The sequence below is a fragment of the Necator americanus genome, chromosome II (genome assembly GCF_031761385.1).
Source record: "Necator americanus strain Aroian chromosome II, whole genome shotgun sequence".
Classification (NCBI taxonomy): domain Eukaryota; kingdom Metazoa; phylum Nematoda; class Chromadorea; order Rhabditida; family Ancylostomatidae; genus Necator; species Necator americanus.
The window spans coordinates 18,785,336-18,811,851 of NC_087372.1; the positions used below are offsets into that span (position 1 = coordinate 18,785,336).

General features: G+C 41.8%; 5 protein-coding genes across 9 annotated transcripts; 2 read left to right on the top strand and 3 right to left on the bottom strand.

Moving 5' to 3' along the window:
• Positions 1–318: 318 nt before the first annotated feature.
• On the top strand, positions 319–4,807 carry RB195_018383 (uncharacterized protein; the record flags this gene model as incomplete). Its single annotated transcript, XM_064185814.1, has 4 exons — positions 319–470; positions 3,985–4,123; positions 4,308–4,506; positions 4,656–4,807. The coding sequence occupies 4 exons, from the start codon at positions 319–321 to the stop codon at positions 4,805–4,807; spliced, it is 642 nt and encodes a 213-aa protein (XP_064041695.1).
• A 2,899-nt stretch (positions 4,808–7,706) lies between these two features.
• Positions 7,707–22,119, top strand: RB195_018384 (uncharacterized protein; the record flags this gene model as incomplete). 3 transcript variants are annotated; one of them, XM_064185817.1, is made up of 12 exons in its annotated part: positions 7,707–7,849; positions 10,106–10,262; positions 10,313–10,375; positions 10,432–10,450; positions 10,518–10,615; positions 10,687–10,828; positions 16,422–16,545; positions 17,731–17,806; positions 18,643–18,743; positions 20,172–20,304; positions 20,375–20,476; positions 21,747–21,821. In XM_064185817.1, the coding sequence occupies 12 exons, from the start codon at positions 7,707–7,709 to the stop codon at positions 21,819–21,821; spliced, it is 1,233 nt and encodes a 410-aa protein (XP_064041696.1). The 3 variants fall into 3 exon arrangements, with proteins under 3 accessions (XP_064041696.1, XP_064041697.1, XP_064041698.1); XM_064185816.1 differs by lacking the exons at positions 7,707–7,849; positions 10,106–10,262; positions 10,313–10,375; positions 10,432–10,450 and adding an exon at positions 22,072–22,119 and having other exon boundaries at positions 10,553–10,615; positions 21,747–21,803; XM_064185815.1 differs by lacking the exons at positions 10,687–10,828; positions 16,422–16,545; positions 17,731–17,806; ... (2 more) ...; positions 20,375–20,476; positions 21,747–21,821 and having other exon boundaries at positions 10,313–10,450; positions 10,518–10,523.
• A 695-nt stretch (positions 22,120–22,814) lies between these two features.
• On the bottom strand, positions 22,815–24,331 carry RB195_018385 (uncharacterized protein; the record flags this gene model as incomplete). 2 transcript variants are annotated; one of them, XM_064185819.1, is made up of 6 exons in its annotated part: positions 22,815–22,962; positions 23,037–23,163; positions 23,427–23,550; positions 23,599–23,902; positions 23,995–24,250; positions 24,316–24,331. In XM_064185819.1, 6 exons carry the CDS (start codon positions 24,329–24,331, stop codon positions 22,815–22,817), a joined length of 975 nt encoding a protein of 324 aa, XP_064041699.1. The 2 variants fall into 2 exon arrangements, with proteins under 2 accessions (XP_064041699.1, XP_064041700.1); XM_064185818.1 differs by lacking the exons at positions 23,995–24,250; positions 24,316–24,331 and having other exon boundaries at positions 23,599–23,808.
• A 19-nt stretch (positions 24,332–24,350) lies between these two features.
• On the bottom strand, positions 24,351–24,923 carry RB195_018386 (uncharacterized protein; the record flags this gene model as incomplete). The annotated part of the gene is made up of 1 exon (XM_064185820.1): positions 24,351–24,923. One exon carries the CDS (start codon positions 24,921–24,923, stop codon positions 24,351–24,353), a length of 573 nt encoding a protein of 190 aa, XP_064041701.1.
• Positions 24,924–25,874: 951 nt separating this feature from the next.
• On the bottom strand, positions 25,875–26,471 carry RB195_018387 (uncharacterized protein; the record flags this gene model as incomplete). Of its 2 annotated transcripts, none has more annotated exons than XM_064185821.1 (1): positions 25,875–26,471. In XM_064185821.1, one exon carries the CDS (start codon positions 26,469–26,471, stop codon positions 25,875–25,877), a length of 597 nt encoding a protein of 198 aa, XP_064041702.1. The 2 variants fall into 2 exon arrangements, with proteins under 2 accessions (XP_064041702.1, XP_064041703.1); XM_064185822.1 differs by having other exon boundaries at positions 25,875–26,159.
• Between the last annotated feature and the right edge of the window lie 45 nt (positions 26,472–26,516).

Genomic DNA, 26,516 nt, shown 5'->3' on the forward strand with positions numbered 1-26,516 from the left:
CAAAAAAGTGGCAGCAGGTTTAGTAGTCACAGGCGGGTCTGCAAGACTCAATCATATTAGTGGACATGCCACCTGCGAATCTTCAAAAACAGCTATACTGGGCCAATGACTGACTAGGTTTTGTGAGAAACCTAACTGTGTCGTTTGTCCGAATGGAAAGCAATAGGATTTTGTGGTGTCGAGAGTCATCTACTTGATCACATGTCAGTTATTTGGGGCTGAGTATGGGGCCTAGATAGGCTTGTAAAGTCAAGACTATCAACCCCTTTAGGTGCTCATCGCGGAAAGTGTCAGTGTCATGACAACACCCTTTTCAAGATGGCTGTCATGATCTTGGCACGCGAACCAGGTGTTATAGTGCGAAAAGAATTGGAGCCGTTTTTTATAACAGCCAAAAGACCAATCATGAATTGTAAAGAAAAGTGCATCACTAAGACCAAGAAAGCGAAGCCGGATCAAGACTTTCGCGGGTCAGATGCAAGGGGCATTAGTTACTATTAGCGGCATAACTATTACGACCGCTGGTCCGATTGCGGTTTTGTGGCTATCAAGGTGAGCACTAATTTTGTGTCTGCTCCTCTGACGTTGTCTTTGAGTAATTTGTTTGCTAAGTCATATCTTGTGGAATGATGAGGCGTTCGAAAGGGGGATTACATGCCTTTGATTTTCCAGGTCCTGAAAAAGGCGACGGCGCAGAAGGTTGGCCAGAAGAAAGGTCGTAAAGAAAGATAACAATCTTGGTTTCGTTAAGGAGAAGTAGTACACGATTCATCTATACAATCCCATGATTCAAAGAAGGTCAAACTCAGTACTTCAAGGATGTGGAACAAAGTTGTTGATCTCGTCTTTCCAACGATTCTTACGATGTCCTGCGCGTGCAGCGTGCAGCGCGCCACCCTTGCGCCACCCCCAACTGCGATTTGTCCGAAGGGATTTTCGACGGGTCGCAGGCAAACGTTGCGCATTACAGCGGAAGCCGTTTACACAACCTACTTCAGCTTGTGTGAGCAGTAGAAGCAGCCTCATGCCCTCAATTGCAGACAAGTTACTGCCGTCGTTCTGTAACGCTTAGTAAGTTGCATGTTCGTGAAGGTGCACAGCTTCTGTTCTGTTTGGTTGCGTTTCATGTTGGACGACGGTTAAGTTTTGATGTAGTTGTGAGCTGTAGTTTTACTCCAGCGTAATAGGTTGCAACGTTGGATGATGGAGTCACACAGCGCCGTTTCACATGTTCTTCTGGACTAGCGCGGGGAAATGGGCGTGGTCACGCTGCAACATCCCCCCCCCCTCCCCTCCCCCCTTCTCTATTCGTGTACACTCCAACATCGTCAATTTTATGACATGCTCTCTTTGATTTCAAACTGAAGCGCATGTCGTATTCTGTTGCTGCCGTTTTTTGCAAGCATGACAACAATGTAATCTTATGTGTACACGTTCTTCATGAATCTTATGCCTTATTTGGTCTATCGTTAATAGGATAATAATAGGACGTTAGTGGGGCACTCTGACGCACCCAAATCGAACTGCTTTTTTACTGTATTTAGTGTCATTAGTGGGGGTAATTTGACTGTGCAAGTACTGTAATATTTGCACTCAGAGCGCGAAAAGGGTCAGGGAGCACAATAGAATAGCTTAGTCAGCCGAGACCCTAAGACCTAAGCATCAGTCTTAGAGGATCCACGACATATAGGTTGAAAGGAAGACAGAGCTGGAACTATACTGTTTTAACTTTACCAAGTCTTCCAAACAAAGGGAAAATGTATTTGTGGGGCCACTCATTGGCGCCTTTTGCTTCTGGGAGATCTGTCTTACTTTTTTCTCTTAGTAACTTTAGCTTACATGTCATGGATCCTCTAAGACTAATGCTTAGGTCCTAGGGCCCCGACTGATTTAGTTATTTACTTCCAGAAATAAGTGCGCCACTGAGTGGATACTCCCAACTACGTTTTACTGCGAACAAGTTTACGAGAAATAAATAACTAAGTTATATCATGTGTTTCTTCTAAAGGAAAAAAAAGGACCGAAAATGAATTCCATAGCAATCCACGATCACTAAGCATGCGTGCAACAACATTTATTCGCACTTTTTCGATTTGTATTCGCAAGTTGGTGGCCCTAAAAAGGACCGTTAGCCTTCATGAGGGCTGTGCACTTTCGCCTGTTTCGCGACTTTAACGTGAGGTTCAGAATTGGGGCAAAGTCGCTCCTTCCACAGCAATCCACGATCAGCGAGCCATACGCCGAATTCCTCCTTCGGGTTCGATGCAACCTGTCTCCCCCTCCATCCCTCCCCACCCCACCCGGTTCTTCAACTAAGTTACTCCATGTAATAGCAGACATTTTAACTGCTTACAAGGAATACCTCAAGTTAATAACCAACAAAGTTGAAGCGTATTTTAATGGAGCAGCAACATCATGGAAACATTATCTGCTGTCTTAGCATACTTTTTTTTTCTTTCTTCATTTCGTAGGAAGTGGTGTCCATCCAAATTAGCGTGTGTCAAAGCAAACATTCGAAGCAAGAGAATCTTATCAGTGAGTTGGTCAGGTCTCTTTGTATAGGTCTCACCGGCAGATTTTGCCTCCGCTTACAATTTTTAAGAGCACTATCTAAAAATAGTGTCTATTTTTGCTCCTTGTCTATTTTTGCTGAGTATTTATAGATGTATTGCTACAGCTTAGAAAGCAACGATGCGGATGTATTTTTCAAAGATATGTCTTGATTCCAAGGTAATTTTTTTCCTGGTGTTATCTGCACTTATCTGCACTGATATAGTTCCGAGTACCTGAATTTATATCGAGTAGAGAAGAATGATAACCGTTTAATCACTCGTGATTTCGCATTTCTCAGTACTATGGTTTCACCAGGATATAGTATAGTATATAGTAGAGCCAAAACGACATGAAGCACGGACAGTTGCGTAGGCGGTTGCGCTGGATGCGATGCCGTGGAGTGTGGCAGTTAGGATCGAGTGAGGATACTTTCTATCATCGTTCATTGCTGTAGTTCACGATGGTCCCACCTTGATTCCAACGGTTATCTCCACCGCGCCGCTTCAAGCGCAAAAGCTTACACAGCTGCACCGTGCTTTATGTCGTTCTTACTCGACCATATAAATATAGAGATGGCACTTACACAGTTCGCCAAGATAGATGAAGCAAATCTTGCGGACGTGCGGATTGTCGGGAAATCGTTGGTTCTGAACATACGAAAGTACATGCGAAGCTAAGTTGCGAAGTTTGTATCTTTTGATCCAACAATTGCTCAGCCGCTTGTATGTTCTGTTATCTGGTTATATTTTCTAGTTTTATCTAGCCACATTTTCACTCACACTCATGAAGTGTTGCCTCAGCCCACAATGTCAAACAACGAACTAGTCATTGCCAGAGAAAATTTCAAACCAAACGAGATGCAACCTGTTGTCTTGTTATTTGCCAATTGTTTTCTCCACTATAATCGTAAGAAAGGAAGGATATAGAGCGTATCCAATTTTTAACGCTCTAAAAGATCGAATGTTCTCTTGTCTTGAAACCTCGGCATATTCTGTCTGTTTTTTGATAGTGTGCCTCCTTTTTTTGGAGCACTAAGTCAATTACATATGTAAAACTAATTTTAGATATTTTAGAGATTTTTAGATTTTAGCTCCAAAGGATCTATTTTCAAACAGCAATATATAGTAGCATTTGGCTAGAAATTCTACGTTTGGATCCGTGTGCAGTCAAGGGTGAAGCCATTAACACTCGACTATGTAACATCAGGAGTAAACATCTGCAGATGAAGTCCGCCTCGAAGTTAGCTGAAAATTGGATAAGGATTCTTTTTCAAAAATAGTTAAAGTTTGTATATTGGTCGACGGATCTCCCTCACTATAGCGATCACAGCCGGTTAGTCGCGAAGCTACGTGCCGCATCTACGGGGGGTGGCTAGAGGGTTAATCGCGGATCAAAAACGACCTTTTGAGAGCGAGATGCGCATTGATTCAGAGATGGACTTCCTGCTTCTGCTGAGCCAGGACTGACTCGTGACATCCTTGTATCTCACATGTCGGTCCAGTTAAAAGCCTGCAATCAAGTGACTGGGAGATGCAAAAGAGGCCGTTTGGAGTCCCCTCCAACAAAAAAGGTCCACCTGTCCAATCCGGAGAGCGCAACGTTCTCCCAAAAACTCGTGGAACTAGAGGCCTGGCACTTGCTCATTTTTTTTTTAAATTTTACGCATGTCACAATAATAGAAAAGAGACTCCTGATTCCGGAGTAAAGCCTGGTACGGTAGCGCCAGGAAATACGGAATTGCAGGAGTCATATAGGCTACCGAACCGGAAAGTACTATGATGATAATCTGTACCTATAACGCACGTACGCTTGCATCAGGAGCCCCCATCGAACATCTGATTATGCAAGCCAAGAAAGTTAAGTTCAACGTCACCGAGACGAAGCGACGCCACCCACTGAAAGCCGTATATAGCACTGGAGAAGAACTGTTCTTAGGAACATGCGAGTACAGGGGTTGGTGAAGTTGGTGTCCTCGTCAACACGAATATGGCAGTAAATGTCTACTATTTAGAACAGCTTACGACCCGACTCGGACGTCTGCGAATGAGAAAGTGTATTCTAACCTCAGTGCTGACCATCTTCGCTTATGCTCCAACATCAAGCTAAGAAGAAGAAGCCGAAGCTTTCTAATATGGACCTGGAGTTCTATCGAGAAGATGCCTTCTACAAGGCCTTAATTGGTGATTTCAACGTCAAAATTGGCACAAGAAGAACGCCTGAGGAACTTCACATCGGGACCCACGGCTTTCAATGAAGTGAGCGGGGAGAGATGCTTTCCAAGTCCATCGATCATTGAAATCGAGGAAGATTTTCTCCATGAACTCAAGTCCGAGCTCGCAAGGCTTTGCAGAGAGGCCATAAAGGAAGGTCTTAAAGAGAGAAGAGCAGAAGTGCTGACTAAAGGCTGGAAAGAGCATCTGCTATGCTCGTCCAGATTTCGCCAATCGCAGGACGAGGATGACTGTTCTCCGGAACCCGAAGGAAAGAACCATTTCATTAGGAAGTGGGATGGAGAAAAATGATTAATACGACTTCTACTCTGATCTCTTCGACAGCCATGTCCACTTGCCTCCTCACCATCTGAGGGAAGACGGACATATCATTCCAGAGGTTCTCCCGTCCAAAATACGACATGCTCTCATGTCGGTAAGAAATTGTAAGTTGTACGGCACTCGGTCAGACAGATTAAGACTAGAACACCTGAAAAATCTTTCGCCACTACTCATCAGCACCCTGGCGAAGCCCTTTACATGTTACCTGTCGGAATGCAAGGTTCCTAAACAGTGGAAGACCAGCAAGACCGTGTTGTTGTATAAAAAGGGAGATCCACGTGACATCGGCATGTGGATCCACTTTTCATACAACAACACGGTCTTGCTGGTATCGTCCAATCTGCTTACTGTCCGTCATCTGCAAGTTTTTCACGAGACTGATGATCCTTAATAGGATTGAAAGTCTTGGATGAAGGACAGTCATACGAGCATGCAGGGTTTCGAAAATGATTTAGCACGATTGACCACATTCACACGGTTTCGAAACTCATCGAGGTATCACGGGAGTACAAGATGCCGTTTGTCTCACCTTCATCGACCTGAAGAAGGCCTTCGACTCAGTTGAGACGGAAGCGGTCATGGAAGCCTCGGACAACTAAGACGTCCCCACTCAGTAAATAAAGGTACTTCGAGAGTTGCACAGCAACCTTATGAGATCACATATGCCTGCGAAGACAACGACATTTTCTTACTATATTATTCATTGTCATGTCATTGACTAAGTCCCATATGCTCTCATAAACGTCTACGGGTTCAATCCGATTCTGTGTTACTTCGTCAAATTCACAGTTAGCTAGCACGTTGACGACAATGTCGCTCAATGGTGCGCGACAGCCCGTCTCTCTCGTGGGACGACGTCGCTGAATGCTGCGCGAGAGTATTTTACTCCAGTCAAAATATGCGCGATTTTTTTGTTTTCTGTTCAAATGATCAGTATAGACTTAGAAGTATCTTATGTTAGCATCGACCGACTATCCATTGAATTTCTAGTTTTTTTTGTATTTATATTTATTTTATTTTTCACCAACAATTACAAACAATTACCAACAACATTCATTACAACAATCAACAATTATGAGTTGTTTGGGAACAATCTAAGCAGCAGGATTTGTTGCACTCACTGCATTTTGCCTTAGTCCTGTTAGCCATGTTCAGGGCAGTCTATCTGCTTGAAGTTGCAGAGATCGACCTGTAGCAGTCAGAACAAAGCCGTCCGTCCTTATTCTTTGCGTTAGGATCAGACGCCAGCTTCCGCTTGCGGGATCTTGAACTGCTGATCGAAAGATAAAAGATGCTGGAGTAATTAATTATGATTGTCTTAACCTTCTCGCAATACAAAAATCAAGCGTTGACCAAGGCAGTCTGGTTTACGAGATGAAAAAACAGATGGATGCACCATTTGGCTGTCCTCACAAACGGAGTATAGGCAATCTGATCGTTAAGGTCAACGAATCCTCTTATCATGTTATATCCAGCAACAACCAGGTGCTTGCCGTTTGGATGAAAGCTGGTGTCATGTTTGGTATATAGCATATGAATGTCCTTCTTTTCCTTCCATTTTAATTAATTTTTTCATTTTTTTGGATTTTTTAATTTTAATATATTCTTTTAATTTTGTGCCATCTTAATTTTGAATTATTTTATATGTTATGTTAACTTTAGTTTTTTGTTGCATATTTTTAGTTTTTAGTTTAGATTTTTTTGATTTCTTGAATTAATTATTTAATAATTTTGAAATTTAATTTTTAATTTTAATGTTCAATTAATATTTTTCAATCATATTCAATCATTTATTTAAAAGTTAACAAATTTTCAAAAGAGAAAAATGTGTCACCCCACGGGACAGTCATGAAAAAAATGGCTCACCGTCAACGTGTTAATCCCTTACTTTTACAAGAGTTCACACTGATCGCCCCTTCTGATCCTCTTTATTTTCCTAAAGTATTCTTTTCAATAATTTGAGTTTACATAAAATTTTAAAATATATTCCTTATTTCACTATGCCTTCTTTTTTATCGGATCAACGTGCCATCTTAATCTCTTCTTCGTTGGTATCTTCGGTTTCAGTTCTTGTGAATTGTATAACTTATCTTAGCACTTTTGCATCTTAAGGAACCCTTTTCACATTGAGAATCTTTTCGCCATTCGTATTCGAAAAACTATTGTCTTTATTGCCTAAAAATGAGTTCGAGCTTCCTGTTTCGAAAATAATTTGGAGACTGTGTTCTCATTCGCGTAATGAGATGAGGTTGGCCTAAGATAACTGTCTTGTCTACTTAGCTGCGTGTATTTTTTAGACGTACACCTGCACTGGCTTCAATTAGGCATAGTTTTACACCGCTGACTCTCGTCTCCGTTAATTTGTAAGAATTTGGTTTCACTCGCGTATTTAAAAATGGATCTCCAGAACATTCTCGTTACCATTTGTATCATCCGATTTGTGAACGCACAATATTGTGTATTCTTAATGATTCAATGTACCACTTGCAATTATTTCCGATTGTAAACAGTGACCGTCTATGGTACTAACCGAATTGCTAAGCATTTACTATTTTTGTGACTTAATACTTGTTTTATATGATGTGTTTAAAGTTTAGCTACATGCGTGGTAAGATAGTGAAGTGGATAGTTTTTGTGGTGCTTTTCGCGTATGCAGCAGAGCTTTGCTTCTATCGTGCCGATGTCAGCATACATGTTGATGGCGAAACCGACGAAGCATTCAACGGTGTACGAGAAGCATTTAGGTGAGTTCCGAATCTGTTGAAAACATGAGTCATTTCGACTTTTTGGGAAGCAAGAAAGTCGAAGGAAATCTAATAATGATTTGCGGCGGCGTCATATGGACATTCGAGCATGTTTTTGCCAGCCAGTATCTAACGCTGAACCTCATGTTCCCACAGAGTTGTTGCGTGGAGCTATTAAAAGCAGGAGAATGTTGCATATCAGCAAAATGTTTCTACAAAGGATAACTAGTTTGGCAGTAGGATTCCATTACCCCGATCATTGATCATCATTTTGGCTCAAACTGAACAGCTACATCACAGCTACTAATTTGTGTTCTAAAAAAATCTTTTGGAGTTTGCAAAATTAGATTTTCGGAAAGCCAGTTGAAAGCAAATTAGGCCGCTGGTTTCAGATATACTTCAGGAGTTTAGTTCTAATAAATGTGTGGCCTGAAAATAAGCAAAATTTCGGCAATCTTTGTTAATTACTTTCGCACCTCCAGAGATCTGCCATTGGCATATCTTCGTCGGATATTTCTTCGAACGAGAACGAGAAGATGATACGCGCTTATTTCTGAAAACGGGACACGATTTTCAAAGTTTTCGTAATCAGGAAGCCACTTAGAAAATTTTGCTCTCCATACTATGTGGGCTGGAGATTTCCATCGTCTTTGGCAATTGGCGAAAGTGCCACATTGAAAGTTAATAAAAGGTATACGTTCTTAGCCTTGTGAGAAACTTGCTCATGAAATTTCCCAATGAACTATTTCGTTCTTTTCAAAAAAAAAAACCTGACTGTCAGCCTCTATTTTGGGAAATGCTTGGTTTGTTCAATGTCAAACATACAACTTTGCTCTACTTCCGTGTTTATTAGAATCTTTAAACAGCTGTCAACGTACTACAATTGATGCATAAGTCTCGCATACTCGCTTAGAACTCTCCCTTTTTACAGGGCGTGATTTAGGCGCTGACATTGAATGACAGCCGGTAGAGGTTTTCGAGGGACAAACAGGGATCTCGACTATTTTTACAATAACATGATTTTCACAATTATTCTATGCCTCTGCGAACTATTTCCGTACTTGGAATAACCAATTCTTCTCGCAGATAGACGATCTTTCGAATCATTTAAAATTCATTTCGACTTACAAGGTTCGAAATTTCTGTCGTGACTCCTCCCACATACATAGTGCTCAAGAACGGTTACCGGACGGAACGTTTATCGTGGTCCAGACATGTTCCGCCGGGAATCTCACACCTCGGCAAAGCGATTAATCAGGTGATTCTTCGCCGTAAAGACACCTTTATATTTGAATATAAATAAATTTATAGATAAAAGTAATATCAAATAAATATATAGAGATAGATGACGACAATTCTACTTAGCCTATTGATTTGAAGGAATGCATACATATGTGCTTGCTCCAACTCAACATTGTCTTCGTGGGTTTTGTACACTAGTAGCATATTCTGTAAACTAGTAGCATATCTTGTCCTTAATTTCTGCTAGTAGAAAACTTCATCGACCTTATTCCTTTTGAACAGTGCTACTTATTAATGAATTTTGAAATTACTTAAAGGCAGCATACCACGAATCTGACGTGCTGAGAGAATCCGCGGGGAAAGCTGGAGATGGGACTGTATGGTAAAGTCAAAACTACATGAAACACGTACGCTATTGCGTGCGCGGCTTCTTTCAAGGCGCTTCGGTGGAACACTGCGGCTAGGAACGTGGTGAAACCCCTGCTGGCACCACCCATCGTTTGCGACGGTCCCAACTCGGTTCCACCTGCTGCCTCGTTTCGAGCGTGTACGCAAATGCACCGCAACTACACTCGTGATTCTTGTCGTTTTGACCCCACTATAGATTGCGGGATCGGGGGTGGTTCCTCTCAGTCCTCCATAAAAACGACGTGGGAATCACCTTAGTTTTTACGAGGTACATTAGAACGCTCCTCTGCATACGTTCTTGCCTTTTCAGCTACCTATCTATTGGTTCCACTTGAATAAGTAGTCGAGGAGAACTCACTGGCTTTCGACCGCTGCGCAGCTGGAGTGCATGTCCAAGGGTGGCGCGTTCCAACTAAAATCGTCGTGAAAAAGTGAAAAACGAAATCTTTGACACCCTTCCTTTACAATGAGGAAGGAAGAGATGAGCGAGTACCACCTCTGCTTCTAGTTTATCCAACGGTGTCCCTCACTACGTCAGATTCGTGGTTTGTTGCCTTTAATTTGCTTATTAACTGACTCGTGTTTCGTTTTCATGCAAGTTTTCAGTGCCAACTTTCTGCACGAATGGGAACGCAGCGGCGCTTCATTCGTTGTATACTACAACGGGCGAAAAGTTGTTGATATATGGGGTGGATATGCTGACCGAGATAGCGAACGGTTGTGGAATAAAGATACACTCAACGTCGCGTTCTCATCCACGAAGGTGAACTGAAACGTTGCTTTGAATCTATTCATGAAGGGTTGTGGTTTGAGGCAGTTGCTGCGCTTTGCGTTGCTCATCTTGTTGATCAAGGACACCTAAAATACGATGACTCAGTAACTGAATTCTGGCCGAATTTCGGGAAACACGGAAAAGAAAACGTCACAGTCAGGTGGCTACTTGGCCACAGAGTGAGTTACTTGGTAAATACTCCCCGATGCACTCGGTGATTAGTCATCCAAAATGGAGCAAAATTAGTTTTGAGATTTTCGGCTGGTCTTGCATACACTGACATGAAGATCAACTACTCAATGGCCAATAACTGGAAAGCAATCGCGACGGTTTTTGAAGAGCAGGTAGCTCTCATCATCTCATCTCTCATCAGATTTTATTTTTGTTATTCGGACAGGTGGTCACCAACATTTAGATCCCTAACTGGCCTCCGGGTACTGAAACCGGATACCATGCTATTACATATGGATGGCTTGTTGATCAAATCATCCGGAGAACAGATCCTAAGCACCGTTCTATTGGTGCTTACTTCCGAGAAGAGTTTGCTGAAAAGTATGGTGAGATATACCTTGGGAGCTCGCTCATTAATTTAGTTTTCAATATGTAGTATGAAAGATTCTATGTATGTATTCTACTATGTATTTCATTAATTTCCTGAAACGTTGGAGTCCGCAGAAGAGATTAAAAAGATGCATGACTTTCATTGGTGTTCATAATATAACATATGTCACCTTCAACATTACAAATTCCATTTCCTGATTAGAAAAATGCTATAATGAAATGCCAAATTGCTATAGAATTACTTTGGGAGCCGCAAGACCTCCTTCTATATGCATTCTACACTGTCCCTTAACTCAATGTATACTCAACATTAGAGTCATCGCCGGGTCTCTATGCAACCACACACTTCTTATAATTGACTTCTTAAAAGCATCACCCGAGGAGATTTTCGATGTTGTGTTCGCACCACCAATACTTGGGGTTCCGGATGTATTTATATAGTTGGCGAAGATCAATACTAACGCTAACAGAATGGAAATCATCCTTTTCAAATCCAGAAGTCAGATAACTGATTCCTGGTTTCTCCTGGACTATGGAGTTTATCAAAGAATACGACAGACCTTAGTTCATCTGTTGAGGCAACTCCTTAAATGCGTTCTAGTGGCCAAACGAAGGCAAATAGGGAGGTTTCATCGCTTGCGCGGGTGTGAAGTATGGGTCTGTTGCCTTGTTTCACAACTAGTACATCTTATGCCGTTGAGGTTTTACGTTTTGCAGACATTCTTGACTCACCTCGGTCTCGTCCTCGCCTACCAGTTGAAATGATATAACATCGGAAATATCTCTGAACGTTGCCTCTAAATATATCTAGTCAGTCTAGCTTATTTAATCTATCTATTCTGTTTTTTTTTTTTTTTTTTTTTTTTTTTTTTTTTTTTGTTTGGGTTTTTTTTTTTGATTTTTTTTTTTCTTTTTTTTTTTTTTTTTTTCCTTTTTTAGAGAATAGGGAATCTTTTTTTTCCCCCACCCTGTTTTTTTTAATTTTTTGGGGTAGGTAAAAAAAAAAATTTTTTTTATTTTTTTTTTTCCCCCGGGGGGGGGGGGGTTGGTTGCACGCATTTTTCACTGGACAGTGTTTTTTGGTAAAACACAGAATTTTTTACAAAAAAGGTTTTAGGGGAGAAGGGGGAAAGGGGAAATTTTTAGAAAATTTTTTTTTTTTAAGGGTTCCTTAAAAAAAAACCAACCCTTGCCGATATTCTGTTTCGTGAGCCAGTATAACGCATTTCACATCGTAATCGTTCCCGTTGTGGGCCTCATGTCTGTGCCTTCCTAGTGGTGTTATCAAACTTTTTCGTCGTTTTCCGGCCATGTGTTCATTAATCCTCACTCCAAGATTCCTACCGGTCTCCCCAACGTAAGTTGCATTGCATATCAAGCACTCAATCTCATATATTACCCCTATTTTTGCGCAGTCGCCTGTTTTTCCGTAAGGACAAATAACACATCTTTCACAGATGCAGTATCTATCATATAGTCTGTTTCTAACAAGCTGACTTTTGATGTTTGCATTTGGGATATTTACCAAGATCACGTCATTTTGTAATTGTGCTTGGATAATGCTGCGCTGAACAGCGGCACTGACACTGTCAGAGATAAAAGGAAGACAAAGAGAAATTTTGTTTTCGCGCGGAATATTGCTATTTACAGTGCGGGTTCTTCGGTAATGCGGACGTACTGTATGGCCATTGGCACATGCGATTTTCAAGGCTAGTCTTCGTGATTCGTGTCGTTCTTGGTTGCCAGTGCATACTTCACTAGCGGTTTTGAACATATTACGAATCACTGCGCGTTTTACTGCAGTCGGATGTGCAGATTTGGCGTGCAATATGATGTTCTTGCAACTTTCTTTGCGATACCACTTTACTCTAATAATGCCGTTTGAAGTACTTATTTGTGTGTTGAGGTACGGAAGCCATCCTTCTTTTGGGGTTTCTCGTGTGAGTCTTATATATTGCGATTGTTGGTTGAGTATTCGGAAACACTCGTCCATTTCGGACTGTGTTGATGTTATGATGCAACAGTCGTCAATATATCTGCAATACATTATTGGTCTACGCGAAAGTACTGGTTCTTCGATTCTGCTCATGAAGCAGATCGCCAGTACTGGTGCTAATCGTTGACCCATTGCTAGCCCTCTCAGTTGCGCGAAATAATTTCCTGACCACCTGAAGATATTACAATTCAGGCATTCCTTGATAAGCGTTATTATGCGAGATTTACTTAGTCCATATGTTTCCAAGTTGTTACCATATAAATCTATCATCTCAGAGAGAGCTTGCAGCGCCTCACTGTTTTTTACATTCGTGTAGAGTTAGGGGTTACATCAAAAGACTCTATTACGCAGTTGCCCTCAACTCTCGCATTGCGTAATCGCTCAAGGAAATGGTGCGTGTTCGACAAATGAGATGGTATTTTAGGCAAAATTTGACTCACGATTTTATTAAGGAACCACAAATGCGATCCGTTGGTCTCCCCACACAACTTATTATTGGTCGGATTTTGAATGTGGCCGCTGATGTTGAGTTGACCTCATCGGGTTTCAGTTTATGCGTTTTGATGAGGCTGTAGAACCAGAGAGGGTCGGTTTGTCAAGCTTTAGGCGGCTAACAAATCGTTCGTCAAGGCCAGCAGATTTTCCCATAGTCATCCATACATGATTCAAGCGTTTGCACTGCACCGCCTAACGCCGCGTAACAGAGAAAGAATTCCTTGTGCAGTGCAAACGCTTGAATCATGTATGGATGACTATGGGAAAATCTGCTGGCCTTGACGAACGATTTGTTAGCCGCCTAAAGCTTGACAAACCGACCTGCCCTGTGTTCTACAGCCTCATCAAAACGCATAAACTGAAACCCGATGAGGTCAACTCAACATCAGCGGCCACATTCAAAATCCGACCAATAATAAGTTGTGTGGGAGGACCAACGGATCGCATTTCGTGGTTCCTTAATAAAATCGTGAGTCAAATTTTGCCTAAAATACCATCTCATTTGTCGAACACCCACATTTCCTTGAGCGATTACGCAATGCGAGAGTTGAGGGCAACTGCGTAATAGAGTCTTTTGATGTAACCTCACTCTACACGAATGTAAAAAACAGTGAGGCGCTGCAAGCTCTCTCTGAGATGATAGATTTATATGGTAACAACTTGGAAACATATGGACTAAGTAAATCTCGCATAATAACGCTTATCAAGGAATGCCTGAATTGTAATATCTTCAGGTGGTCAGGAAATTATTTCGCGCAACTGAGAGGGCTAGCAATGGGTCAACGATTTAGCACCAGTACTGGCGATCTGCTTCATGAGCAGAATCGAAGAACCAGTACTTTCGCGTAGACCAATAATGTATTGCAGATATATTGACGACTGTTGCATCATAACATCAACACAGTCCGAAATGGACGAGTGTTTCCGAATACTCAACCAACAATCGCAATATATAAGACTCACACGAGAAACCCCAAAAGAAGGATGGCTTCCGTACCTCAACACACAAATAAGTACTTCAAACGGCATTATTAGAGTAAAGTGGTATCGCAAAGAAAGTTGCAAGAACATCATATTGCACGCCAAATCTGCACATCCGACTGCAGTAAAACGCGCAGTGATTCGTAATATGTTCAAAACCGCTAGTGAAGTATGCACTGGCAACCAAGAACGACACGAATCACGAAGACTAGCCTTGAAAATCGCATGTGCCAATGGCCATACAGTACGTCCGCATTACCGAAGAACCCGCACTGTAAATAGCAATATTCCGCGCGAAAACAAAATTTCTCTTTGTCTTCCTTTTATCTCTGACAGTGTCAGTGCCGCTGTTCAGCGCAGCATTATCCAAGCACAATTACAAAATGACGTGATCTTGGTAAATATCCCAAATGCAAACATCAAAAGTCAGCTTGTTAGAAACAGACTATATGATAGATACTGCATCTGTGAAAGATGTGTTATTTGTCCTTACGGAAAAACAGGCGACTGCGCAAAAATAGGGGTAATATATGAGATTGAGTGCTTGATATGCAATGCAACTTACGTTGGGGAGACCGGTAGGAATCTTGGAGTGAGGATTAATGAACACATGGCCGGAAAACGACGAAAAAGTTTGATAACACCACTAGGAAGGCACAGACATGAGGCCCACAACGGGAACGATTACGATGTGAAATGCGTTATACTGGCTCACGAAACAGAAATATCGGCAAGGAAGACGTTGGAGGCGTTTTTTATTCTTAAAAGAAACCCTTCAATGAATAATAAGAATGAATGCTTGTCCATAACGAATGAGTTCTTGCCACTTGTACCGCTCTGTGACCTATAACCGCCTGATATTCTGTGTGTAGATCAAATAATCTATGTTCGCTTGCGCGGGTGTGAAGTATGGGTCTGTTGCCTTGTTTCACAACTAGTACATCTTATGCCGTTGAGGTTTTACGTTTTGCAGACATTCTTGACTCACCTCGGTCTCGTCCTCGCCTACCAGTTGAAATGATATAACATCGGAAATATCTCTGAACGTTGCCTCTAAATATATCTAGTCAGTCTAGCTTATTTAATCTATCTATTCTGTCTGATCTAACTATCTATCTTATCTACTGCCTTACTTTTTATCTGCTTGCTTACTTATTTGAACGAGGTTGATGTTATCGCCTGACTCGGTTACCCGTATCTTCGCTGAACCGTAGTGTCATCGAATGTAGCTCTGCCCAACTTTCTCGATCCACAGCTCTCCCAGAACCCACCCATTCTTCACTGTTGTTAGGCCCGCGAGACTTGATGTCTCGCATGACGTATGTTCATTTGCAGGAGTTTTTCGGTGTTGGGAATAAGATAAATATGGAGAGATAGAAAGGATAGCGAGGTAGGATAGCAACGTATACGAACGGGGCTGAACTGCCGGACATTGTTGACTTGAGCACTTTCTGGCGCAACGGATTGTTGTTACCAAGGATTGCCTGCTCCGTCAAGTTATTTGACGTACTTGGATTGGGTTTTGGAAATGCGCTAGACAAGAGCGTCTTCTTACCGCTTCGACCGACAACTGCAAGCGCAGCAATCAGACTCGTACATATTATTCTATCTATCTTATCTGTCTTATTCGTATCTTCAAGAAATTCCAGCTTTTAAATTACCGAAGACTACAAGTTAGTGGATCGGCCTCACAGATAATTGTGCCTCGAGTATAGTTAATAGAGTTTGAAATTTACTTTCCATTTGAACTTTTCAGCGACAGCGAGTCCTCATTCCGAGATCCGTTTTCGTCAAAGCCAAAGAAAAATAATTAGTGGTTGGACGGTACAATGAGTAGCCCTATTAATTGATTGATTAATTAATTAGTTAATTAATTAATAATTAATAGGTCTTAGTCACGTACCTTTTGCGTGTAGTTTGCTCCGATAACCGTGCTGTAACTTAACACTGGTTTTTTTTTTAAGACAGAGTTCTTCTCATTTTATTCACTTTAGTTTACGATTTGTTTGGCAAGTAATTTTTGTATATCTTTCTTATAACTTTACTGATGCCCAAAGTTCTGTATAGCGTTTGTTTGATATATTTACCCTTGTTTTCATGACTGTATCTTAACCTAGATCTGGACTTTCATATTGGACTACCGCGATGCGAATCCTATCGCGTCTCTCGATTGACAGCGCCTTCGTTGTGGAATTTCATACAGGAATACCTCCATAATCCGTCTGATTTTAATGTAGCCCGGTTCGTTCATAAAGTCATATATGAAGGAAATGTTTTGGGTTATTAGTACATGCATATTTGTATAGTACGTATGGTTACGCAGAGTTGCCGAAACGATGCTAACCAGTTTTCTTTTGTTTTGCTTTTGAATACGTAAAGATTAAGTGTTGTTGTAATATTTCACACTAGTATCTATTTCATAACATAACACAAGGTAAATGTTGAATTATGGTATTTACATGGTGTGCATAAGATGAAGAAGCTCGCAAATGCTTTTATCTCGTCTGTAGACGTCGTCCAGAATCTTCAAACTTCGTTCGTTTTCAAATAAAGAACATATTTAGTTGAAATGTTTATTTAAAAAATGAAAGCTTAGCTTAGCTTAAGAGTATCATTGTAGATGTTGTGTGTGTGTTTTTTTTCAAGTTTCTGAGTATTCACTTGTCGAACGACCGTCTTTCGAAATTGAGAGATCTAAAGTTTCATCAAATTCAATTTCTATCCAAGTTCCCTGAGATTTCTTGAAAAAGTACTGCTGCTGTACTGCTGCTTCAAGCTTTTGTTTCCACCACATCTACTATTTTCGTTCAAGTACGAGACAAAACTGAAAACAAAAAATATAAACATTTCGAAGCTAGAGGTTGTCAAAGAATAATCGATAAATCTGGAGGTGTTTTGGGATTTCTTGTTTCCTGTAGAAACTAAGGTTTTTGGTTTCTTTTTGTTTATATTTTTATTATACACCGATAAACTGATTAGGATTTCTCTTATGCTCTTACTTGATTGAAAATTATCGTTCTAATGAGCTTAGAGCTGGAAGCTTTGGCTAAAAACTAAGTGTATACGTCGGTTCAAAACAAGCTTAAGTTTGCTGCGGTTGCGCGAGTCGCTGCACTCGAAAAAAGCGATGGAGCGAACTGCTCCATCGCTTTTTTCGAGTGCAGCGGCTCGAGGAACTGAGGACAGACCATCACTAACACTGAGAGTCCCTCATGGATTCCAACCGCTTGCTCAATCACACCATTACGAGCGCGGCCTTTTAGCAAGTGCAATGAGCTTCAGGTCGTTGTGACTAGACTATGCATATAATTTTGATAAGCGCTGCGTAAACAAAGTAAGTGAATTATTACTCATCACCTATGCATCACAGACTGCATGATGATTGGCATGGTATGATATCGACTGATTAATAGACTACGTTTTCAGATTCATCCACCAAGTGTTGACCAATGGTCTTTTATCTAGGGTTGGACAAAATGTGCCTTGGATCGCTTTCGTAAAGGTCAGCCGTGTTAGAAGAATTAGGATTTGGGCAGACTTTTGTACTTGAATGATCCATTAATAATAGTCTTCAAAAGATTCTCTTCAGAGTTTTTTTTACTAATGATTGCGAAGATTTCATGACAATTTAGTCTTTGCTTTGATTTTTTAATGTCCTGAAGAGTATAGTCGGGTTGAAACGAACTAAGGCTGAATGCAGTTGCGTAAGCGGCTCCGCTCGAAAGAGTGGAGAAAGTAAGTGTCTGGATGGTTAGTTGCAACGAGGTAGGACCCCCTCTAGCTCTATTATTTGCAGTCTCGAATGTAGTGGTTCTACCTCGACTGGGACCTCCGCCTCTAGCGCGGTCGCTTGTGCAACTGCACTGGCTTCAAGTCTTTCGGACGCCACTACATGACGAAAGATCCAAGAGGGTTATAAAGGACAGTGTGCAAGGGATCTATCGCAAACTCTAAAGATAAGATGAATACTTACTGATGCAATACTTGCGAAAATTGTAGTAGCTGTGCCATATTCAGTAAGGTTTGCATTAGAACCCTCGCCCGGAAGAAAGCGAAGTTTTTTTTTTAGAAGGTTCTTCAGCTCCACGGCTCTTAATTGCAATTAATTAGTCTGCTTATTGCAGCAGAAATTGGGGACATCAATTTAAGAATTGAAACTAAGACAATGAAGTTGTGGATCGTTATTTTTGTTAAAACGTTTCTTCACTTGCCTTGCTTGTGTATAAAACGGTTCTGTGCACTTGGGCAACGGAGCAGAAAACTATTCCTAAGAAGGTCTACTACTGTTTTACCTCTGCTGCAAATTATTATGGGTTTTTACTTATTTCTTATTTACAGGGTATGACGTTGAACAATCCTGATCTCTACGAAGTTGAGCAGGCTGCCGTTCTTGGCATCGGGACCTCTCGCGCAATGGCAGAACTTTTCGAAAGATTCCGGTACGTATTAATGCTTATTCCTACTTGTTTATGGTCAAATGTATATGAATCAAGTTACTAACTTCTACCTCCAAATACGTCATAGGCATTAATGGATAATTTGGCGCGGACCAGAGCATAGGAGAAATCAAGTATCAGAATCTATAAGATACGGTTCCTGTTTTGGTCGCATGAAGAGAAACCACACTACGTTTTCTCCATTTAAACAGCTTGTGATCCGTCTCGAGTCTAAGATGGACAGAAATACGCTGCAACGTAAGGAGAACGCGTGTCACAGACTTGCAAAATACAATTTTCCGTTCCAGTGAATTATTTTCAATTGTACAGAATAGTGAAAACTGCAGTGAATAATGCGCACTTTCTTGCTAGTTTTAGTGGATTGAGAGATAGTGCATGCGAAATTATTGGCGGAATTATTAACAAGGGGTGCAGAAATTTACACTCGCTGGTGTTGGATCGCTTTTGACACTGGACCGGAAGGAGATGTGTGAGAATCTGCGCTGGACAACTTAGAACTGGTTACCGCGTTACCTAGGTCGCAACGCACTTTCTTCTTGTGCTTGACACGTACTCCCTATCCGCCTCTACTCGCCTTACATTTTCCTTGGGCGCGTACACTCGATTGAAGACATTCAGCACTGATATGATATGCACTTTCACCTCTTAAAAGGTGGTAAGGCGGTGTTCGCCTGAAGCAAAACATTTGCTCCATTTTTCTGCTCCATTGCCTAATAGTGCGTAGAACCGTTTTATACGCAAGAAAGGCCAGAGAAGAAACATTTTAACAAAAAATCACAATCCGCCACTTCATTGTCTTCGTTTCAATTCTTGAATTGATGTCCCCGCTTTCTGCTGCAATAAACAGACTAATTAATTGCAATCAAACAAATGAACCTGTGCGATCTGGCAAAACTGCGCATGAGAGTTGAGCCTTGTTTCCTATTTATTTATACAATTCATCACGTCTGCATTTGCAATGAGGAATGTTCAAAGTAGCTCCTTACTGTTTTTGAAGGAAGATTTAAAACATGGAGCTATTGCCATTGTTATTATGGAGTTCATTCGCTGTCTTCTTCAGTGTTGTCTCAGGTTTACCAATGTCCGCATTTGCCAGCATTTGCATTCACATGAGCTAAATATCGATAAGTGTTCGATGGTAAAAGGGTTTATGTTTACCTCCTGTTTACCGTTTATGTTCAACAACTTTACAGAGAATTATTTTTCGGTCTGTAATACATCATTTGCGCAGAAATTCAATTATTTTTACTTAACATTTTTTCCTCAGTGTTTTGCATATTAACAAAGAAGATTTAAATAGATGTCAAGAACGTAAATTTAGATAGTGATTAATTCCAGGACACGAGTAGTCCGTCTATAAGCTTTTTTTTCATTTTTCTGAGGAGGGATGTCACAGCAGTCTATGTTTAGTGTCGGAGAACTCATGAGCCCTGCAACGTTCAAGGAACTAACAAGCAACTATGTTTTACAACGAGATATAGTCACGGGTGCATATGTTTCACGAGGACAAGGTCTAATGGTGAAGCGATTCCAACACAAAAATGTAGGATTGATGAAACGCTTTTGGAAGGAAACTTGGTCTTTTCCCTCACAAATAAATTCAAATAATTTAGATGACGTTCGACCTCCTAGGACATTCTGGTTATGGAGGACAGAATGTTAGGGTGGATTTGAAGAACAATCTGACGTTCGCCTATATGAGTAGTGGCTTGAAGGTGAGATAGCAAAGTGTTCAAGAATAATACGTTGGGCATGAAATATTATTCCCGAAAAGCGATAGCGATGAAGGATAGCCGTCTTGTACGTAGAAGAATTCTAGTCTTTGTTGTTGGTGTAATTTTGAAGTTAGATACGATGCCGCAGAAAACAACAAGAAAGTTGTCAGAGTTCATGCGTGGTTATCGCCATTGCTACCTTTGTTATGTTATAATTCAACCTAGAATCAACTTCTTAGTTAGTCTTATAGTAAACGGCTGAGAAAATGCAGAAAAACTATCAGAAGAAGAGTTTTTGAGAGTATTTGGCCGTTTTCGTCAGCATGTTGCTTTTAGGATCAGTGCAATTATATAACAATCCCATAGAAACCTCCTATCCTTTTTTCCCGAGGTGTTGGAAGGCAGAGGAAGTTGGGTTTTCCCATGCTTAGGCATGACACAGTGCTTTAAGCTTTTAGCAAGTGCTTGTTTTTAAAGTTCCTTAGCGAACAACATTAATTCTGCTGAGAAAATCGTTTAAGTAGACAAAAGAAGATGCTGTTTTCTTTGAACGTTTGAAAATTTCTTGGACACACTCATCATCCTTAACCTGCTCACATGTAGTTATATTTGATTTATCTCGGAAGATTTTGATATCCACTCTCCTAAGTTAAGCCGTTAAGTATCATGTCCAGCAAGTTCTCATATCTGCAGAACCACTTCATCTTCACAACATCTCTCCAAAATTTCAAAAAAAAATCTTTTACAAATTTCGAGCGCTGGTCGTCAATATTGCATTCGTTAATTGACACTGACGAAAAGTTACGAAGGAGGTACCGTAGAGTATGGTATATATCTCTCAGAACTTTATCGTATATCACATTAGTTCTAAAACTAGTTTACAGGGATACAGTAATTATTTAGGATTTCCACGAACATCTTTACTCCTGCCAAATACCAGCTCACAAGAATTAGTAAGAGAGTATTTGTTCTAATTTGATATCAAATGTGAAATAGGTTTTTTCAAGAGGGCTAGTTTTTCTTCGTTACTGTTCTAGGCACTGATTTTTGAGAAAATCACTAACCGTGGTGAAATATTAGGTGTGGATGAGTTCAGGCGCGTCCTCACGTTGCATATTTTCGTAAGGTGACGGTGCGCTAGAGGCGAAGTTTATTCATTATTCGAAGAAACCCTTCAAGTAACGTTTGTCTAGATCAAACTCTGTTGAAGTTTTTAGGTTCAGATTGTGGAGTAGCATATCTTCTAATCCATTCAAGCATGAGTTTTCAGGTCGGCTTTGGTGATACTGCTCGGACCTACATACGATTGCTCCATTCCCTATACGATGTAATAGCTACCATCTAAATTATTCTTGTTGTAAATAAATTCATTTGAAAGATTTCCGACACTTATTTTTGCGTTTCTTTCGCGCGTAATTGTGATCCAGCCTAGCATATCTGTTTTTCTGAGACTGGATTTTCTATGGGAGTAGTATGACAGTCAGCAGGCAAAATAGGGAATTTTATAAGGAAATGTGAGTGACGCACTGTCTAGCATAAATGGGTACTTCATCAACAGACTCGCATTTCATGAACTGAAGGACATGCAATTGCAGAGATGGTTTAAGTGGATCTGCTGTAAGCCGGCTAGCGAACACCTATGAGTTATCTGGAAAATCCTCCATGGTGTTCAGCAGTATTGAGGGTGTCTACGTGCACTGAGCCAGGTTGTTGTAGTCCATTTCATTTCAGTCTTTTAGAAAGGTAGATTTCCTCCAGCAGTTGAAGACCTCGATCTCTCCTTGTCCATTTTTCAAGTGTGGTTCAGGACCCTCTGGACGGTCCTACATACGGTTCATTTCCAGCATTTTAACTAGTGGTGAAAGATCACGTCATTGGTTAGGAAAAGAGTACCGATTTTTTGAGTCTTTCTATAACTGCCGTAAAATTTGTGTGGCCGAATTTGCTCTCCACGATCTGCGCATTCAAAAGCAGTTTTTAACGATCACTGATCATGTCTGCATTGTTGCAGCAGGCGAACTCTGAACTTGGAACTAAGGAAGATCGTAAAGGGATTGCAAAAATCTTCCTGTATTTTGATTTTGCTTATTCTTTTTTTTGATAACCTTTTCGGTTGCTAGTTGTTGTGTCCTTGCTTGAGTTGTGGAGATGGTTTATTGGAACGCGTACTTGCTCACAAACAAAACCCTAATCGGGTAACTGTGCCAAAAATTGCTGCGTACATTGAGCTGGTGAATACCTCTCAACACATGGAAATTACATACAATGGCAATAACACAATATACACGACTACATGAGCTAACATAGTTAACATCTCTACGGCACCAACACCTCCTCTCTAAGATGAACGCATCGCGTACGTCTTCATCTTCGGATCGGGTTGCAATCGACGAGGCGGTCGTCGTTGTCGAGCTGATCTAGTCGTTGTCGGCGGTGCAATAGTTGGTCGTCGATTCTTGCTATTGTCCTTGACGTGGGCGATCGTCCTTGACATACCATGCTACCGTCGGTCTTCCTGGTTGAATGGCTTCTTTGAAGCTTCAGTCTTCTCGGAGCTAACTCCGGTGCTTTTCTCCACGCACCTGGATAGCGTTTCTTTTCCACAAATTGTCCTCTTCCGTTAGCACGTCGTACACGGCTTCGTCCATAGCGATTCTTCACACGAGCAGGGATCCATTTCTCATGTCCTGGGCGTTATTGATGTACCCACACGAGATCTTCCTGGTGGTACGATCTCTTCTGTGATCCATGATGAAGACTGAACTGTTCTTCAATTTACACATTGCGTGTCCCCTCTTCTTTAGCTGATTCCTTCTGCAGCGTCAACGACGTCCTCAACTGACGCTCTGGGAACACCTCCGCTGGAGAAAGATGTCCTGGCGTTGAAGCAAGTTCTTCGATGGTGTTCTTCGATAGCACTGCAAAAGTTCTGCAAGTTTTTCCGACGTACCTCCCTCCTTAATCTTCTGAAGGGTTCTTTTCGAGGTATCCACAACGCGTTCTACTTGACCGTTTGACTGTGGATGGAACGGCGGCGAGCGAACGTGCTCAATTCCCTGCATGTCGCAGAATCTCTGAAATTCTTTCGCTGTAAACTACGTACCGTTGTCTGACACGATTACCCTAGGATTTCCGAATCGTGCGGACAGCATTCTGAGTTCTCTCAACGTTGCAGTGGTTGCCGCGACATAGTAGTTGATCATACGAAGGAACGGGCGAACCTCTGCCACGTTCTTCGGTACTGGTATCTGGCGGATGACCTCGATCTTCTCTGGGTCAGGATGGCGTCCGTCCTTATCTATGATGTATCCAAGATAACGGATCTGAGCCATCAAAAAGTTACACTTTTCCAATCGGACGCGGAAGCCGTATTCGTGGATCCTTCCGAATAGCGCTTCCAAGTTATGGCGATGCTCCTGTTGTGGCCTGGGACTATCACGTCATCCAGATAGGCAGCTACGCCTTCCAGTCCACTTATCATTGAATCCATGATCTGCTAGAATATGCCAGGTGCTGACTTCACGCCGAAGGATAGACGATTGTAGCGATACAGTCCTCTGTGCGTATCAATCTTCAGCATTTCCTTCGATTCTTCTGAAACCTCCACCTGCAGATATGCTTTTGCGAAGTCGATTTGCGTGAGAAGCTGTCCTCCATTCAGCTTCGTAAACACGTCCTCCGCGGTGGGCAACGGGTGCTTGTACAACTGCAGCGCATCGTTCAGTCCTGTCGAGAAGTCTCTGCACAAGCGGATTTGCCCATTTTTCTTCTTGACTACAACGATGGGCGTGGCCCACTCTGAATGATCTACTTGGGATATCACTTGTTCGTCCACCAACTGATCAATTTCAGCATCCAAATCCGGCACGGAGGCTTAGGGCACTGGTCGCATCTTCTTGAAAACATGTACTGCGTTGTCCCTCAACAACAACTTCGCTTTAGTCTTGACTGCCAATCCGCACTTGAATACTTCTTTGTATTGCTTCTTCAAGTCTGCGATGATTTCCTCTCGGTTTGATTCTTCTTTAGTCACCACTCGGCAGTGGTATTTGTTTTTCAACTCCTTATACGCTGGAAGTTGAATACACCACTCCAGTCCTAGCAGATTCGTGCTTTCGGTGACGTAACAAGTTCCATTACGTAGGGTCTTCCCTGTTGTGCGGTCTCTGACAAAGAAGTCTGTGGAGAATCTTCCATCAATCTTCATCGGTGATCCATCTGCCGTCTTGAGTGGGTTCCAAGGGTGGAGATCCGACTTTTTCGGCTTTTTCCACGTTCGACGTGATACCAAGGTGATATCTGCGCCTGTGTCGAGCTGGAAGCGTAGAGAACATCCCCTGGTATTGACATCGAGGTAGGTTTGAGCGTTCTCAGCGGCGAAGGTGACAACGTTCTTGCACTGGCTTCTCTTGCGACGGTTGCATCGTCTCCTTGGTTTCTGTCGCATCTTCTGTCCAGTGTTGGAGGAGAGAAGCGGACATGTGCTACTGTAGTGCGATCCTCCACAAGTGGAGCACTTCACATTCTTCTTTTGCACGACATGGACATCATGACTTCCATGTCTGTGTTGTTTATCTTCAATGCAGGGAAGTTCTCACATTCAACAACGAGGTCTTCTATCGTCAACGGCGCATCTTCTGTGTGCGTATCCAGTCGGCGGAGCATTCTGAAACGAACTTTACTAAGGGAGGATCATGAAGTGCTGCTACTAACTGTAGCGTCTTCAGTGTTGTGTAGTCCAGCTTGATCATGTTAGCGTAGTCGTGGAGTGGTAAATAACTGGCCGTCAGCGGTGAGCAGTTTATCCATGACACTCTTACCGTCGTCGAATCAGCGTCTTCTTTGACGCAAAAAGCTTTTCCAGATTCTCGACTTCGTCTCGAAATCGATCTCGCGCGGTTGTTTCGGTAGTATGTCATCGGCATATTTGCGATAGGCATCATCGTCCAGCTTCATGAGGGTCAAATCGGGCTTCTTGCTATCCGGCAGGACCGAATCCCTGATGATCGGGCGAAAAGAAATGTACCTCTTGTACCAATAGGCGAAAGTGTGGCCCACCTCTTCGAACATTTGCATTTGCTTACTCAGCTGGTTGTGTTGATCCTTGCTGACGTCCTTTACGGTGATTCTTTGCGTGGGTGTCTAGGCGGTGAGCAGCGTTTTCATTTCTTCATGTTGAATCCGCATTTGTTCAACCATTGCTGCAAGAAAGTTCTCGAGCTGTGACTCCGAAGCCTTACCTTCGGTTCCTCGAGGCATCTTGAGGGGATCCGATGGACTCGTTTGCGCTGCTTCTGCCTCTTCTTTCTTCTGAATCCTTGATCGGCTTCTGCTGGGTCTTCTTTCTTCTGGATCTTTGATCGGCTTCTGCTCGGTCTTCTTTCTTCTGGATCCTTAATCAGCTTCTGCTCGGTCTTCTTTCTTCTGAATCCTTGGTCGGCTTCTGCTTGGTCTTCTTTCTTCTGGATCCTTGATCGGCTTCTGCTCGGTCTTCTTTCTTCTGGATCCTTAATCGGCTTCTGCTCGGTCTTCTTTCTTCTGGATCCTTAATCGGCTTCTGCTCGGTCTTCTTTCTTCTGAATCCTTGATTGGCTTCTGCTTGGTCTTCTTTCTTCTGGATCCTTGATCGGGCTAACGTAGTTAACATCTCTACGGCTCCAACACTAACAAAGACAGGTATCATATGAATAGGATACGAATGAATGAATATTAATATGGTTCCAATCAGCGGCACTGTCCTTTTTCGAAACTGTCTACTTTTGAACTCATTTGACGATCTGTTAAGCACACAGGTATTGCGCTGATAAATATTCACTGCGTGCCGGTTTTCATAGTTCCGAAACGACTGTTCCTTATTGTGCCGCAGAAATCGTGTCAAATATGATGAAGTCGAAGCAAAAGTTTCATGAATCCAGCCACCAAGACACCAAAGTTCTTTGAAATAGATTTTAATTGGAATCAACCCGTCGAAAAGAAACTTGAGTTTGAACACCATCCAGGTTAAATATAGAAGTATAAAGTGTGATACAGTCGCATAACT